Source organism: Solea solea, chromosome 6 (genome assembly GCF_958295425.1).
Source record: "Solea solea chromosome 6, fSolSol10.1, whole genome shotgun sequence".
NCBI lineage: Eukaryota > Metazoa > Chordata > Actinopteri > Pleuronectiformes > Soleidae > Solea > Solea solea.
The window spans coordinates 28,291,255-28,307,688 of record NC_081139.1 but is presented as its reverse complement, the minus strand read 5'-3'; the positions used below and the strand labels follow the sequence as shown (position 1 = coordinate 28,307,688).

At 40.7% G+C, this 16,434-nt stretch overlaps 1 protein-coding gene across 2 annotated transcripts; it reads right to left on the bottom strand.

Annotated features, from left to right (window-relative positions):
• Window positions 1-123: 123 nt before the first annotated feature.
• LOC131460311 (protein FAM107B-like) lies at window positions 124-16,429 on the bottom strand. Of its 2 annotated transcripts, XM_058630683.1 has the most exons (5): window positions 16,133-16,429; window positions 5,180-5,237; window positions 2,311-2,515; window positions 1,229-1,391; window positions 124-936 (listed from the first exon to the last, which is right to left on the bottom strand). In XM_058630683.1, the coding sequence occupies exons 1-5, from the start codon at window positions 16,154-16,156 to the stop codon at window positions 829-831; spliced, it is 558 nt and encodes a 185-aa protein (XP_058486666.1). In that variant the 5' UTR covers window positions 16,157-16,429; the 3' UTR covers window positions 124-828. The 2 variants fall into 2 exon arrangements, with proteins under 2 accessions (XP_058486666.1, XP_058486667.1); XM_058630684.1 differs by lacking the exons at window positions 5,180-5,237; window positions 16,133-16,429 and adding an exon at window positions 4,500-4,650 and having other exon boundaries at window positions 173-936.
• Between the last annotated feature and the right edge of the window lie 5 nt (window positions 16,430-16,434).

Below are 16,434 nucleotides of genomic sequence, written 5' to 3'. Positions count from 1 at the left end.
ATCAAAACACCTTGTAACAAAGTTATTTACAGCAAACACAAAGCTAACAGGCTATCACTGGAAGTGCTAATGTAGCATTAGCATTAGCTCAGTTATTTTGTTTTCACTGCAGCTAAATTATTAAAGAAAAGTCTTTTATTTCATATCATTTTATTTTTTTATTTCTCCATTTGTTTGTATATGTTCATACATGTTCAACATTGTTACCATAGAGCACCCCCTGCTGCTGAAGAACCACTCACTCTCCCACACCAAAGACCACAGAGAAAATCAGTGGTTTTAACATCAGAGCGCACAGGACGTGATCATGGGGGGGCGGCAGGGGGCCCTCACAGCACAGACAGAACCTGTTTATGTCAGTCATGTTATTACATTCAGTCAAATGTATTTATTCAGGTTTAAACCACAAAGTTAACATTTTAGAAAATGAGTCTGAAAGTTTGACATTACACTTGTGTCCCATGTCGCCCTCTGGTGGACGTGGACATTACATGTCATTTTTTTAGCAGACATCATTAATTATCTCTTCATTAGAATCGTTGATGAAAATTATTTCACGTAATTAGCATCAAACACCAAGTAATGATGTCATTAGTGATGTCATTAAAGGACACGTCACTGTGACGAGTCATGATGTCATTAGTGATGTCGTTAAAGAGGGACACGTCACTGTGACGAGTTCTAGGCACAAGTTCACTGTTGTCCACTGAGAGGATTGTCCACACGCGTCCATCACAGACCATGTGACCAGAGACTCCTCAGTGTGTCCTCAGTGTTAGTCATTTGATTGTCTCTGTGTCCACTGCCTCCTACAGGACAGCTCTGTTTCTACACCTCGTCCTCGTCTTTAAAGGATGTCCGTCTCAGATTCTCTCTGACTTTGACAAATTCTGGAGCTTTCAGATTTTTCTCCTCCGTCTTCTGTTGTTTCTCCATCTGAGGACACGAGGACAGAGACAGTGAGACGAGGACACAAGGACAGAGACAGTGAGACGATGACAGAGACAGTGAGACGAGGACACAAAGACAGAGACAGTGAGACGATGACACAAGGACTGAGACGAGGACAGAGACAGTGAGACGATGACACAAGGACTGAGACGAGGACAGAGACAGTGAGATGAGGACACAAGGACAGAGACAGTGAGACGATGACACAAGGACAGTGTGTGTGCATATGTGTGTGTCTGTGTGTGCGTGTATGTGTGTATGTGTGTGTATGTACCACCTCCTCCTCCAGCTTCTTGTGTCTCTTCAGTAGCTCCGCCTCCAGAGGTGAGATCTTCCTGTGTGCTTCCTCTTCCTGTTTCCTCTGTTTGATCAGCTGATCTCGTTTCCTGCTCTCCAGGACTCTCTGCAGCTCAGGTTTGATCTCCACACTGTCGCCCCCTCTGGACACACACACACACACACACACACATACACACACTGACTTAACAAAGTCTTATCACTAACCACTTAATAACTAACCATAACCTCAAATCTTAATCTTCTTCAGCTGATGGCAGAAGCTCAATCTTCTTTGAGCTTCTGCCTCATTAGGACCAGGTTTTGGTCTCGAGGACGACTGGTCCTGGTGTTTCATCCTGCAGAGGGCGCTGTTCTTATGAAACACCATCTGTGTGTGTGTGTGTGTGTGTGTGTGTGTGTGTGTGTGTTTGTGAGAAAACTATCCCAGTGTCCTCAGTGATGTGGACACCTCAGTGATGGTGGACACCTCAGTGATGGACACCTCAGTGGTGGACACCTCAGTGATAGACACCTTAGTGATGTGGCACCTCAGTGATGGTGGACACCTTAGTGATGTGGCACCTCAGTGATGGACACCTCAGTGATGTGGACACCTCAGTGATGGTGGACACCTCAGTGATGGTGGACACCTTAGTGATGTGGCACCTCAGTGATGGACACCTCAGTGATGTGGCACCTCAGTGATGGACACCTCAGTGAGGGTGGACACCTCAGTGATGTGGACACCTCAGTGATGGACACCTCAGTGATGGTGGACACCTCAGTGGTGGACAACTCAGTGGTGGACATGCTGGCCTCTTAGAAGCACACTTTAATAAAACAAATCTGTCCCTTTAAACATTCTAAAATATGTCCTCTCTTCACAGTTTTACTTAGTTTTACTTCAAATCTTACACTTCATGTCTTCACATGTCCACATAATGTACTAACAAAATCATTTATCCTTATTTAGACATGTCCTCACCTGTCCCTACCTATTTAGACATGTCCTCACCTGTCCCTACCTATTTAGACATGTCCTCAGATAGGTGTCCCTGGTGTCCCTGGTGTCCCTCTAACCTGCAGCTGCTCAGCAGTTCTCTGTGAAGCTCTCGGTGACTCCTGGAAGCTTTGACTGGATTCAGCAGTTTTTTGGGTTTGATGAGGTCTTCGTCCTCTTCGTCCTCTCCCACTCTGGCCGGCTGGGGGACATAGCCGGACACTAGGGACGGCCTCCTGGGGACGCCCTCAGTCCGATGCTGATGCAGGTCTCCATACGCTGAGGCTGAAGACATGAGGACAGACAGAGGTGAGAGGGGAACACTGCGTCCAGCAGAGGGCACTGCAAAGACTTTACACATCACTGTGGTGATTTGATGACATCAGCATGAAGGTGGGCGTGTCCCACAGGGCTCATTAATGTCAACTGATCCCAGTCTTTCAAATTTCAGAAAAAGGCCATTTCTCAATACTCAAGTAAGCAAGTATTCACTTGCTTACTTGGGAAGTATATACTTGAGAAGTACACTGGGAGTATATACTTGCCAAGTACGGGAGTACAAAAGTATGTGGTTGTTTCTCAATACTCAAGCATGCAAGTATGTATGTATTGTTCTGCTGTTTGAATGGTGGCTGGCGCCAAGTGCTGCAGCCTCATTACCACCACCTACGGTGTTGATAAAAGGACATATGAAATACTTTTAATAAATACATATATATGTTGTTATTCATCTATTAATCTTCATTTATTAATTTATTTCTATTAAAATATACAATACAAATAATACAATGTGGAAAATAGATATATAACATTATTGGAGAGTAGTATATATATATATCCATATATGACGTGTACAAATATATACTACTCTACATATCTAATATTTACATATTATATTTAAATACAGATACAATGACCGTGTGACTTTAATATAAATCTAACATTCAAAGTTAAAATAAATAAAACATTAATAATATACAAACTTTCAAACTGTCAGGTCAAAACGTTTCCATTAAAAACAAAATAACACGTCAACAACAAATCTATGGATCACACCGAGCATCTAATGACAGCGACGTCTGAGCCAGCGGATCATTTCATCAGGACAGGCCGAGGTAACGCTGCTCTGTGCCGGGCACAGTGAGAGCCGAGCGTCCGCAGACGCGGAGCTGATCACCTCCGACAAACGTCACTGCCAAACTATAAATAGGTCATATCTTCATACACAAACCACATGTTTGAATTCTAAATGACTCATTTCTCGCCTCAAATGATGTTAAAACTTTGTTCCGGGACAAAGAAAAATATTTATTTCAGATTTATATTTCTATTATCTGCTGCTATGCTCTGCCAAAATGTATTCTGGGATACATGGCCATCGCAAGTACGCTTAAGTCACCTCCGATGCATACTTGGTAAAAATGGGCGGAGCGAGAACACTTCCGGGTTTGAGAACCGTCCTCGCTGTTCGCTTACTTGAGAATTGGAACAGCACTTGGACTGAGGCTGATGACGTTTTCACAAGTACGGGAGTACGCAAGTACGCACAAGTACGCACAAGTATGGATATTGAGAAACGGCCAAAGAGAAACCAGAGACCGACGCCCACTGCCACTGGCACCACCCATCACCAAGTCATGTGACGTCAAACATCAAAGAGCTGTGTATGATTGGTGCCACACAGTGAGGCTGCTGCAGTCAATCACTGCACAGACCCCGCCTCCTCTGTGTGTGTGTGTAGTCAGATTAATCACTGTGACCTCTGACTTTAGGACGACCTCATATTGATCTGAAAACAGGAAGTGAGGTTGGATCATGTGACCAAACCATATCTGTCCTGAACAAGACCTTCAGAATCAGAACCAGACCTTCAGAACCAAACCAGACCTTCAAAACCAGAACCAGACCTTCAGAGCCAGACTTGCAGAACCAAACCTTCAGAACCAGAAGATCAACACACACACAAAGTCTTATCACTAACCAGTTAATAACTATCACTAACCTTAATCATAACCACAATTCAAATCTTTGTCCTAAACTTAATCAGTTTAAATTAAATTAAATTAAATTAAATTAAATTAAATTAAATTAAATTAAATTAAATTAAAACATACATTGTCTGGACCAGGTTTTCGTCTCCATGAAGACTACTGTCCTGACAAGGTCACACCCACACGCACGCACACGCATGCACACACACACACACACACAAACACACACGTCTAATAACTTAAGAGGATTCAGGACCACACTAAGTCCTGGTTCTTACCAGACTTCACCATCCCCTCCCACACTGAGTCACTGGTCCCCCTCACATCCATCTGATCCTGTTCTGATCCAGTTCTGATCCAGTTCTGATCCGGCTCATGTGTTCTAGTCTATGTGACTCGTTATGTTCTCTGTACGAGCAGCAGTGGGACTCCTACCCCCCATCCTCAACGCCCACCCACCCATAACCCCCTCCCCCTTCAACCTCCTCCTCCTCTTCTCATTTCCCACGATGCTTCACATCACTTTGAGTTTTCTTTGATCTACAGGTCCAACATTCATTCAGACCTTTGAGAATCACAGACCTTTGAGAACCTCAGACCCTGAGAACCTCAGACCTAAAGGAACCTCAGACCCAGAGAACCTCAGACCTGTGAGAACCTCAGATCCCCAAGAACCTCAGACCCCCGAGAACCTCACACCCAGAGAACCTCAGACCTTTGAGAAACCAGCAGTTTGTTGTGATCAGTTCAGGTGTTCACTGCCCCCTAGTGGCTGTGACAGACAAACCAGCAGGTAGAGCTGATGCTGCATCTGCTGTTAAACCATAGAAGAAGAAGTTCTACGGTCTTCTTTTTTTATCTTTTACAGTAGTTGTTGTTTGTGATGATGCCTCATTAACCTTTAACCTTTAACCTTTCCTTTAATTGAACCTGACTTCACCTTCATGGACAAACTTACCTCTGCTGTTTCCATGAGTCACAAAGGTCTGGTCATCGTGGTCGATGTCGTACGACTTCTACAACAAAGACAAACAAAGTCACATGATCACGTCTTTATCTCACTCTCCCACACAAAAGATCCACCGCTGCCTCGTGTGGTCACTTTGAGCGATGGAGGCAGCAGAGGACCGCGAGTCCCTCCAGCCCCCCCCCAGGTCAGTTGGATTCATTCTCTGTTACTAAATGGATTCTGTGTTGGTTGCTAGGAGACGCTTCATCAGGCTTCAACACGGTGACAAGGCCTTCAGTGTGTTCCGGAGGTTTTTTTTTGGGGGGGTGAATGAATGAAGCTTTGTTCCTTTTATTTTGTGAGAAGGTTAAAGGGACAGAAAATCTGACCTCTGCTGGACAAACAGCTACATTACACTGTGGCAGAAAGTATGTATGAGTATGTGTGTGTGTGTGTGTGTTAGAGTACATACAAAGATAAAGGAAACATACAAACATATAAAGAACATATAGACAGAACATATAAAGAACATATAGAGAACATATGAAGAACATATAGACAGAACATACAAAGAACATGTAAAGAACATATAGAGAACATATGCAGAACATATAGACAGAACATATAAAGAACATATGAAGAATATATAGAGAACATAAAGACAGAACATATAGAGAACATATGAAGAATATATAGAGAACATAAAGACAGAACATATAGAGAACATATAAAGAACATATGAAGCACATATGGAGAACATATAAAGAAGATATAGAAAACATAAAGAACATATAGACAGAACATACAAAGAACATATGGAGAACAGATGAAGAACATATGAGGAACATATAGAGAACATACAGACAGAACATATAAAGAACATATAAAAACATACAGACAGAACATATAAAGAACATATAGAGAACATACATCTAGCACTTGTTTGTACCCAAATATTTAAATGCACTTATTGTAAGTCACTTTGGATAAAAGCGTCTGCTAAATGACATGTAATGTAATGTAATATAAAGAACATATAGACAGAACATATAGAGAACATATGAAGAACATATAGACATAAAATATAAAGAACATATAGACAGAACACATATAGAACATATAAAGAACATATAGAGAACATATAAAGAACATATAGACAGAACATATAAAGAACATATATAGAACATATAAAGAACATACAGAGAACATATAAAGAACATATAAAGAACATGTAGAGAACATATAAAGAATATACAGAGAACATATAGACAGAACATATAAAGAACATATAGAGAACATATAAAGAACATATAGACAGAACATATAAAGAACATACAGAGAACATATGAAGAACATATATAGAACATATAAAGAATATATAGAGAACATATAGACAGAACATATAGACAGAACATATAGAGAACATATAACGAACATATAGACAGAACATATAAAGAACACATAGACAGAACATATAGAGAACATATAAAGAACATATAGACAGAACATATAAAGAACATATAGAGAACATATAAAGAATATACCGAGAACATATAGACAGAACATATAAAGAACATATAGACAGAACATATAACGAACATAAAGAGAACATATAGCTAGAACACATAGACAGAACATATAGAGAACATATAGAGAACATATAATGAACATATAGAGAACATATAAAGAATATACCGAGAACATATAGACAGAACATATAAAGAACATATAGACAGAACATATAACGAATATAAAGAGAACATATAGATAGAACACATAGACAGAACATATAGACAGAACATATAGAGAACATATAGAGAACATATAATGAACATATAGACAGAACATATAAAGAACACATAGACAGAACATATAGAGAACATAAAGAACATATAGACAGAACATATAGAGAACATATAAAGAATATACAGAGAACATATAGACGGGAATATAAAGAACATATAGAGAACATATAGCCAGAACACATAGACAGAACATATAGATAGAACATATAAAGAACATATAGACAGAACATATAGAGAACATATAGAGAACATATAAAGAACATATAACGAACATATAGACAGAACATATAAAGAACACATAGACAGAACATATAGAGAACATATAGACAGAACATATAGACAGAACATATAGAGGACATTTGGACAGAACATATAAAGAACATATAGAAAACATATGAAGAACATATAGAGAACATACAGACAGAACATATAAAGAACATGTAAAGAACATATAGAGAACATACATCTAACATGTGTTTGTACCCAAATATTTAAATGCACTTATTGTAAGCCGCTTTGGATAAAAGTGTCTGCTAAATGACATGTAATGTAATGTAATATAAAGAACATATAGACAGAACATATACAGAACATATAAAGAACATATAAACAGAACATATAGACAGAACATATAAAGAACATATTAAACATATACAGAACATATAAAGAGCATATAGAGAACATATAGTAAACATATACATAACATATAAAGAACATATAAAGAGCATATAGAGAACATATAAAGAACATATAGACAGAACATATAGACAGAGCATATAAAGAACATATAGAGAACATATAAAGAGCATATAGAGAACATATAAAGAACATATAGACAGAACATATAGAGAACATATGAAGAACATGTAGAGAACATATAAAGAACATATAGACAGAACATATATAGAACATATAAAGAACATATAGAGAACATATAAAGAATATATAGAGAACATATAGACAGAACATATAAAGAACATATAAAGAACATTGACAGAACATATAAAGTACATATAGAGAACATATAGACAGAACACATACACAGAACATATGAACAGAACATCTAGATAACATATAAAGAGCATATAGAGAACATATAAAGAACATATAGACAGAACATATAGAGAACATATGAAGAACATGTAGAGAACATATAACAAATATATAGAGAACATATATACAGAACATATAAAGAACATATATTAAACATATAAAGAGCATATAGAGAACATATAAAGAACATATAGACAGAACATATAGAGAACATATAAAGAACATATAGAGAACATTTGGACAGAACATATAAAGAACATATATAGAACATATAAAGAACATATAGAGAACATATAGACAGAACATATAAAGAACATAGACAGAATATACAGAGAACATGTAGAGAACATATAAAGAATATATAGAGAACATATAAAGAACATATAGAGAACATATAGACAGAACACATAGACAGAACATATAGACAGAACATATAGAGAACATATAAAGAACATATAATGAACATATAGACAGAACATATAAAGAACACATATAGAGAACATATGAAGAACATATAGCGAACATATAAAGAACATATAGACAGAACATATAGTGTAGGAGCCAAATTGATATTTGTGTTAAGTTTTTGTTTTCTTTCCTTGTGTGTGTGCTTAGTGAATGTTTGTGAGTGTACGAGCACTTCTACCCCCACCTACAGGAGGACTGGGAGACCAAAGGTGGAGCCCAAGGGGGAAGAAGCCCTTAAAAGACCTGAAGTCACAGCAGCTGGGCGTGGCTGAGAAGGCAAACAATTCTTTGACCGTGTTGAAGCCCATGTGAATCTATGTTAAGCCATATGAAACCAGACTTTAAGTTTATTTTATTTTGTCATTCTACTTTGTACCAATAAATCGCTAGAAGAGCAACTAGATCAACTTTCATCTCATTCATTCTTCATCTGCACGCGTCAAAACAATTGACAATTAAGTCAAAGAATTGCTCTCTGTGGAAGGACCTGGAACAAAGGAGGTGCATGTGTCTGGAAAGGCTGAAGGCCAAGGCGAACAGGATCTGTGATAATCTTCAAAAACTGGTATGTTTGGAAAGAAACACTTTGAACTATTTTCATCAGTGACTTTATAAGGACTTATTTGGATGAATATTGAGTTATATTTTTGAAGAAAAAAAAGGACTTTAAGTTTGTTGAGTTGAACAATGGTCTCAATCTCCAATATGGAGGAACCAGCACTTGTTGATAAACAAAGGCAGCAGGAAATGTCTGAAATGTCTGAAACAGAAACTAAGCAAGCAGCAAAGAATAGTAGAAAGGGTAAAGGTGCTTCATTAACGCGCATGATGAACAAAATAACTGAACTTATGTCAGATCCACTGAATCTGGACACAGTAAAGGAAAGCTTTCAGAAATATATGGAAAGATTGGAAGAGTTCAATGAATTGCACAAACAATTTCAAACTTTGTTGTCAAAGGACGAGTGTATTATGGACACTGAGCAATGGTATCAACCAAAGATGATGAATAGCACTGAATTTAAGACTAAGGTGGAGAAGTGGATTCAGTCCTGCCCTATTCAGTCCCTGCCACAAAAGGAGAACGTAGTTGAAGTCAGTCCAAAGGACAGTGTCTCTGTAGTGAGCCAAAGTTCTGGCTCTAGCAGAGTCTCATGTGGAAGCACTGATTCAGCGCGTCAGATTGCAAAGGCAGAGAGGGCTTCATTGTTGGCTATAACTGCTGCATTAAAACAAAAACATTGGAGGAAAAGGAAGAGCAGTTGATGAAAGAAAGGGAAGAAACAAGAAGACAAAAGGAAACTCTTAACCTTGAAACTGAGTTGTCAGCTACAGATGCCAAGCTTGCAGTGTTGACTGATGCTAAAGAACATCTTTCTTCTACTCCAATTGATGACATGAATAAGTAGAATGTAGAAGTCGTTAGTAGGAATACTGTACAAGCAGGAACGCAAATCAAAATGCACAAAGAAAGGAGTGTGCAACCAAAGGACAGAGCACAACATTTACGTTGCATCAAATGCTCTACACACAAGCACATTCCCAAGGTGATCGTAGAGACTGGTTACTTCAAGAAACGCAAGGTGTAGGAGTAGCACTGAGACCACGATTGTCGCAGGCAGGTAACACAGCTGGAAGAGTAGGCCTACCTGTGCTAACACAACCGAGTTTTGACAATGAATCGTGTACACAAGAACAAAGTACACAATACAGGCAGCTGGTTGATGATCTTGTCCAATTTACAGACAGTGGAGAACCTGTGATGCCGGAGCCACAGCAGATACCGCACAGAGCACCGCATGATGAACTGCCATCCAGTAGTCTAATTGCTATATTGAATAGACAAAATGAAATTACATCTATGCTTCTCAAACAACAGCAATTGTCTTCATTGCCACCCAAGAGTGTTGCCACCTTTGATGGAGACATCTTACAGTTCAGGTCATTTATGACGTCCTTCGAACATAACATTGAAAGGAAAACGGACAATGGACAAGACAGATTGTTTTATCAACAGTACAACAGTACACAAAAGGTCAGGCCAGAGACCTGGTAAGAAGTTGCCAGCATATGAGTGGAGAGCAAGGGTACCTCAAAGCAAAACGCTTGCTATATGAACATTTTGGCAATGAGTATAAGATTTCAACTGCCTACATTGAGAAAGTCCTCAACTGGCCAAACATAAAGCCTGAGGACCCAAAGGCCTTGAATGATTTTGCGCTATATCTCAGAGGATGCTGTAATGTCATGTCAAAGCTGAATTACATAAATGAGTTAAATGTGGCCTCTACCTTGAAAAATATTGTGATGAAATTGCCCTACAGGCTGCAAGATAAATGGCGAACGATAATTCAAGTGAGAATGGAGGAGAGCGACAGTTCACTTTCATTCACTGATCTTGTAGAGTTCATAGAGAAACAGACCAAAATATGTTCCAATCCAATATTTGGAGACATACAAGAATCTGTGGCAGGCCTGAATAAAAGACTCATTGTGAACAAGTCACAAACAACTATGTTGCTGAGAACAATGGCCCATGAAAAGTCTGTTAAAAGCATGTTGGTATCAGGCCTGGAGGTGAGTGAACGCAACAGCAATAAATTTATAGCCTTGCCTGCAGTCTACACACAAAGTTCTATGCCGGTGACAAAAGGTAACATCCCGACAAGAGAGGATTTAAGGGCATGGCCTTACCTGAGTGAAGTATATCTACCTCAAATAGACTCTGAAGTTGATCTTCTAATTGGAATGAATGCATCAAATTTGATGGAGCCGTGGCAGGTGATCAACTCACAACAAGATGGACCATATGCTGTAAGAACCCTATTAGGTTGTGTGATAAACTGCCCATTGGGAAGATGCAGCAAAGGTGCAAACACAGTGTCTGCAAATAGGATCTCATTGGTCGACCTACAAGAGTTGCTGGTAAAAAAGTTGGTGACAGACAATTCCTTACCATTGCCAACGAATCTGTCAAAGTCAAAAATGGCCACTACTGCATTAACTTACCTTTCAAGGCAGATAACATCACAATGCCCAACAACCGTGTAGTTGCAGAGCAGCGCCTCCTGAATCTAAAAAGAAAGTTCAAAAGAGATCACAACTACAAAAAAGAGTATACAGTATACATTTCAGCATATACATATGCTGAAATGATCCCACCTTCAGAAATAAAAGGAACTGAGGGGAAAGTTTGGTACATCCCTCATCATAGGGTGTACTACCCCAAAAAGAAAACCATTAAAGTAGTGTTTGATTGTGGTGCAGTCTTTCAAGGAACATCACTGAGTTCTGAGTTGCTTCAAGGGCCAAACTTGACAAACACACTAATAGGAGTATTGACACGAGAACCAGTGGCAATGATGGCTGATATACAGGCTATGTTCCACCAAGTAAAAGTAACTGAAATCACACTGATTTCTTGCGTTTTCTGTGGTGGCCACAAGGAAAGGTGGATGAGGCTCTTGTAGAATTCCGAATGACCGTCCACTTATGTGGTGCTGTCTCATCACCCAGCATAGCCAACTTTGCTCTCAGGTAGACAGCCCAAGACAATGCACACAAATTCCCCCCAGAGGTAGGAAGCACAGTTATGGAGAACTTTTACGTGGATGATTGCTTAACGTCTCTACCCACAGAGCAAAAAGCAATGGAGCTTATGTCAAACCTGACAGCACTTTGCCAAAAAGGAGGATTCCATCTATCCAAGTGGATATGCAACAGCCGAGCAGTGCTTGCATCGGTTCCACCAGAAGATAGGGCAAAGGAGGTAAAGACATTGGACAAAGACCAGCTACCAATGGAGCGAGCCTTAGGGCTGCAATGGTGTGCAAAGTGACACCTTCAAGTTCAACTTTACCATCAGTGAACGTGCACACACCAGAAGGGGCATCTTGTCAATGGTAAGCTCTATATATGACCCCCTGGGCTTTCTGTCTCCAGTTACTTTGCCACCTAAGCTGTTGTTGCAGGAGCTGTGCCGACTAAGCTTAGGATGGGATGTGCCCATTCCCAACACACTGTCGGAGCAATGGACAAAGTGGACCAGCAGTCTTACTCAGCTTGCAGACTTTGAAGTGCCACGCTGTTACAAGTCACAAGATTTTGGTGAGTTAATTGAAACTCAGATTCATCATTTTTCTGATGCAAGCGAACTAGGCTATGGCACTGTCAGCTACCTCAGAATGACAAACGCAGAGAAACAAGTTCATGTAGCATTCTTGATGGCAAAGGCAAGAGTAGCACCATTAAAACGACAAACCATCCCAAGGCTAGAATTAGCCGCAGCAGCCTTGTCAGTCAAAGTTGATAAGATGCTACAACAAGAAATGCCACCAACAACAACACAGTCTGTGTTTTGGTCTGACAGTACATCTGTCTTAAAGTACATTGCAAATGACCACACTCGCTTTACCACCTATGTAGCAAATAGAACCTCTAGGATTAGAGAGACCACAAAGATTTCTCAATGGCGATATATTGACACAAAAAGAAACCCTGCTGAGGACTGCTCTAGAGGAACGAGTCTTGATAGGTTCATGGGGAATCCCAGATGGATCCGTGGGCCAGAGTTCCTGTTATCTGAAGACAAATGGCCGAGTGAGCAGGAGAACAGATTTCAACTTTGTGAAGACGACTCAGAGGTGAGAAAGGCTGTTACAGTCAATGCCATAATGTCCTCTTGTGAAGAGGTTGATAAGCTGATCAATCATTTTTCAGACTGGCTTAAATTGAGAGTAGGTGGTGCCTGGATCTTAAAAGTAAAGGCCAGACTAAAACATTTGGCACTGAAAAGAAAAGACTCAAAGGAAGAAAGTGGGAGGAGCAAGAGAACAACTGTAACAGTCAATCCAACAAAGTTGACACGAAAGTCTCAGTCTCAGTTGATGATCTGAAAAGTGCTGAAAGAGCAATACTCACCTTTGTGCAAAGGCAATCTTTTTCAGAGGTGTGTGTGAAAAAGCAGAGCAACATCTACAGGCTGGATCCAGTGCTGGATGATGGCATTCTCAGAGTAGGTGGACACCTCAGAAGAACATCAATGCCTGAGGAAAGAAAACATCCTGCCATCCTGGTCAAAAACCACCACGTATCAACTCTGATCCTTCGCCACCTACATGCTCAAACTGGACATGGAGGAAGGAACCCTATGCTATCCGAGGTACGAAAACAATACTGGATAATAAATGGTAACACTGCAATAAGGAAGGTTGTCTCGCACAGTGTGTTTTGCAGAAAGAACAGAGGTAAATCAGGTGAGCGAATGATGGCCGACCTACCAAGTGAAAGACTCGCCACTGACCTACCACCGTTCTCTAATGTGGGCCTTGACTACTTTGGTCCCATCAAGATTAGAAGGGGAAGGATCACCATAAAGAGGTACGGCGTGATCTTTACCTGTATGACCAGCAGAGCAATCTATCTGGAAGTGGCCTGTTCTTTGAACACTGACTCGTGCATCAACGCCATTAGAAGATTTCTGTGTCGAAGAGGTCAAGCAAAACACATACAATCAGACAACGGCACTAACCTAGTAGGTGCACATAGAGAGTTAAGAGAAGCACTCAGTACTCTTGACCAAAGAAGAATCCACCAGACTCTCATGAAGTTGGGGTTCGTTGGAGTTTTAATCCACCCACAGCCTCTCACCATGGTGGATTCTGGGAAAGACTTATCAGAATGGTGAGACAGACCTTATGTTCAGTCTTAAAGCAGCAAACCCTAGATGATGAAGGCCTAAGCATAGTTTTCTGTGAAGTGGAAGCAATACTTAATAGTCGCCCAATTACATGGGCATCTGATGACCCACAGGATCTAGAGGCCCTGACGCCCAATCATATCCTGCTGCTTCGAACTAGCCCTGTTCTCCCCCCTGGAGTCATGTCAAGGTCTGACCTATACCACGAGAGATGTTGGAGACAAGTCCAGTATGTAGCTGAGCTGTTTTGGAAGAGGTGGCTGCTGGAGTATCTCCCTCTTCTGCAAGAAAGGCAAAAGTGGTCAAGAACAAAAAGAAACTTCATCCCGGGAGACATCGTCTTGATGGCAGACAACACAGCTCCTCGCAGTTCGTGGCAGATGGGAAGAATTGTGGAAGCAAGACCTGATGTCAGAGGTCATGTACGGGTTGTGAAGTTGCAAACCAAGACGAGTGTCCTGGAGAGGCCAGTCACTAAGATCTGCCTGCTGTTAGAGGGGGATGAAGAGAAGTGAAAGCTCTTAATTAAGAGAAGATAAGTGAACTTATTTATGTTTCAATATTTCAGAGCTAAATTTTCAATACTTTAGATTTTCAAATGATGATATGGCTCCTTTATGTTTGATGAAGTAATTATTTTTGTCTGTACAAATATAATTAGGGGCCGGTGTGTAGGAGCCAAATTGATAGTTGTGTTAAGTTTTTGTTTTCTTTCCTTGTGTGTGTGTGACAGTGTGGCTTAGTGAATGTTTGTGAGTGTAAGAGCACTTCTACCCCCACCTACAGGAGGACTGGGAGACCAAGGTGGAGCCCAAGGGGGAAGAAGCCCTTAAAAGACCTTAGGTCACAGCAGCTGGGCGTGGCTGAGAGGGCAAACAATTCTTTGACCGTGTTGAAGCCCATGTGAATCTGTGTTAAGCCAGACTTTAAGTTTATTTTAATTTGTCATTCTACTTTGTACCAATAAATCACTAAAAGAGCAACTAGATCAACTTTTATCTCATTCATTTTTTCATCTGCACGTGTCAAAACCACAACAACTCAGTCACCAGTAGCAGCTCAAAGGCAAAGGACAAAAGGGTGGAGCAGCTGCTACATATAGACAGAACATATAGACAGAACTTATAAAGAACACAGACAGAACATGTAGACAGAACATAGACAGAACATATAGACAGAACATATAAAGAACATATAGACAGAACATATAAAGAACATGTAGACAGAACATATAGAGAACATACAAAGAACATAGAGTAAATGGTGTTCACACACTGACAGACTCCGCCCCCTCCCTCTGCCCCTCCCACCACCTGTTGCTGGATCACTGAATTAAAAATAGCCTGGGTCTGAGAAGCGGTCAGCTGTTGTCACCATGAAAACAAACACACCCCATAATTCAGATGTTTCTCTGTGAGGAATCACTTTACTGCTGAGGACAGTGACGAGGACAGACATGTCATCAAATGTCCGGAGAAAAGTGTCCTCTCAGAGACACACACACACACACACACTCACTCTCCCACACCAAAGTCCATGGAGAAAATCAGTGATTTTATCACACACACACACACACACTGGAGTTGTTGATCCACTGCTGCCTCCATCACTAAGTTCTAATGTCTGATTTTGTCACTTCAGTGTTTGAAATCCTACATTCAGATTGACCTCAGTGACACAAAGTGACCACACGAGGCAGCAGAGGACCAGCAGCTCCTGTGTCCCCGCAGCTAAAATCACTGCTTTTCTCTGAGGTTTGCTGTGGGACAGTGGATGACAGTGAGACAAAGACGTGATCATGTGACGTAGAGATCAGTCTTGGTCGTTGTGTCATGCTGGTTCTCAGCTGCAGGGGGTGCTCACAGCACAGTCACTTCTTCGTATAACGACACTAAACCAAAAAATTTCCCTGAAACTTTCAGACAGGTCCACACTAACCTTCTTTCCATACACTCCTCCCATTCCTCTCGTCTTCTCCTCTCCGTTTGTGGACGCAGGTTCAGTCCAGTCTGTCTGTCTGTCTCTTGTCGTGTCCTGGCAGACTGACAGCCTGTCTCCTGGTGTGTGTGTGTGTGTGTGTGTGTGAACCACCTGTTCTCTGACTCTCAGCTGTGAGGAGTTAAATCCTCTGACTGGATTAAAGTGATTGGAGGAGACAGAGAGCAGTGATGTCTGTCTGTCCTCTCACTCACTCACTCACTGTCTCTCCTCAGAGACACCTTCACATCCATCAGTGAGTT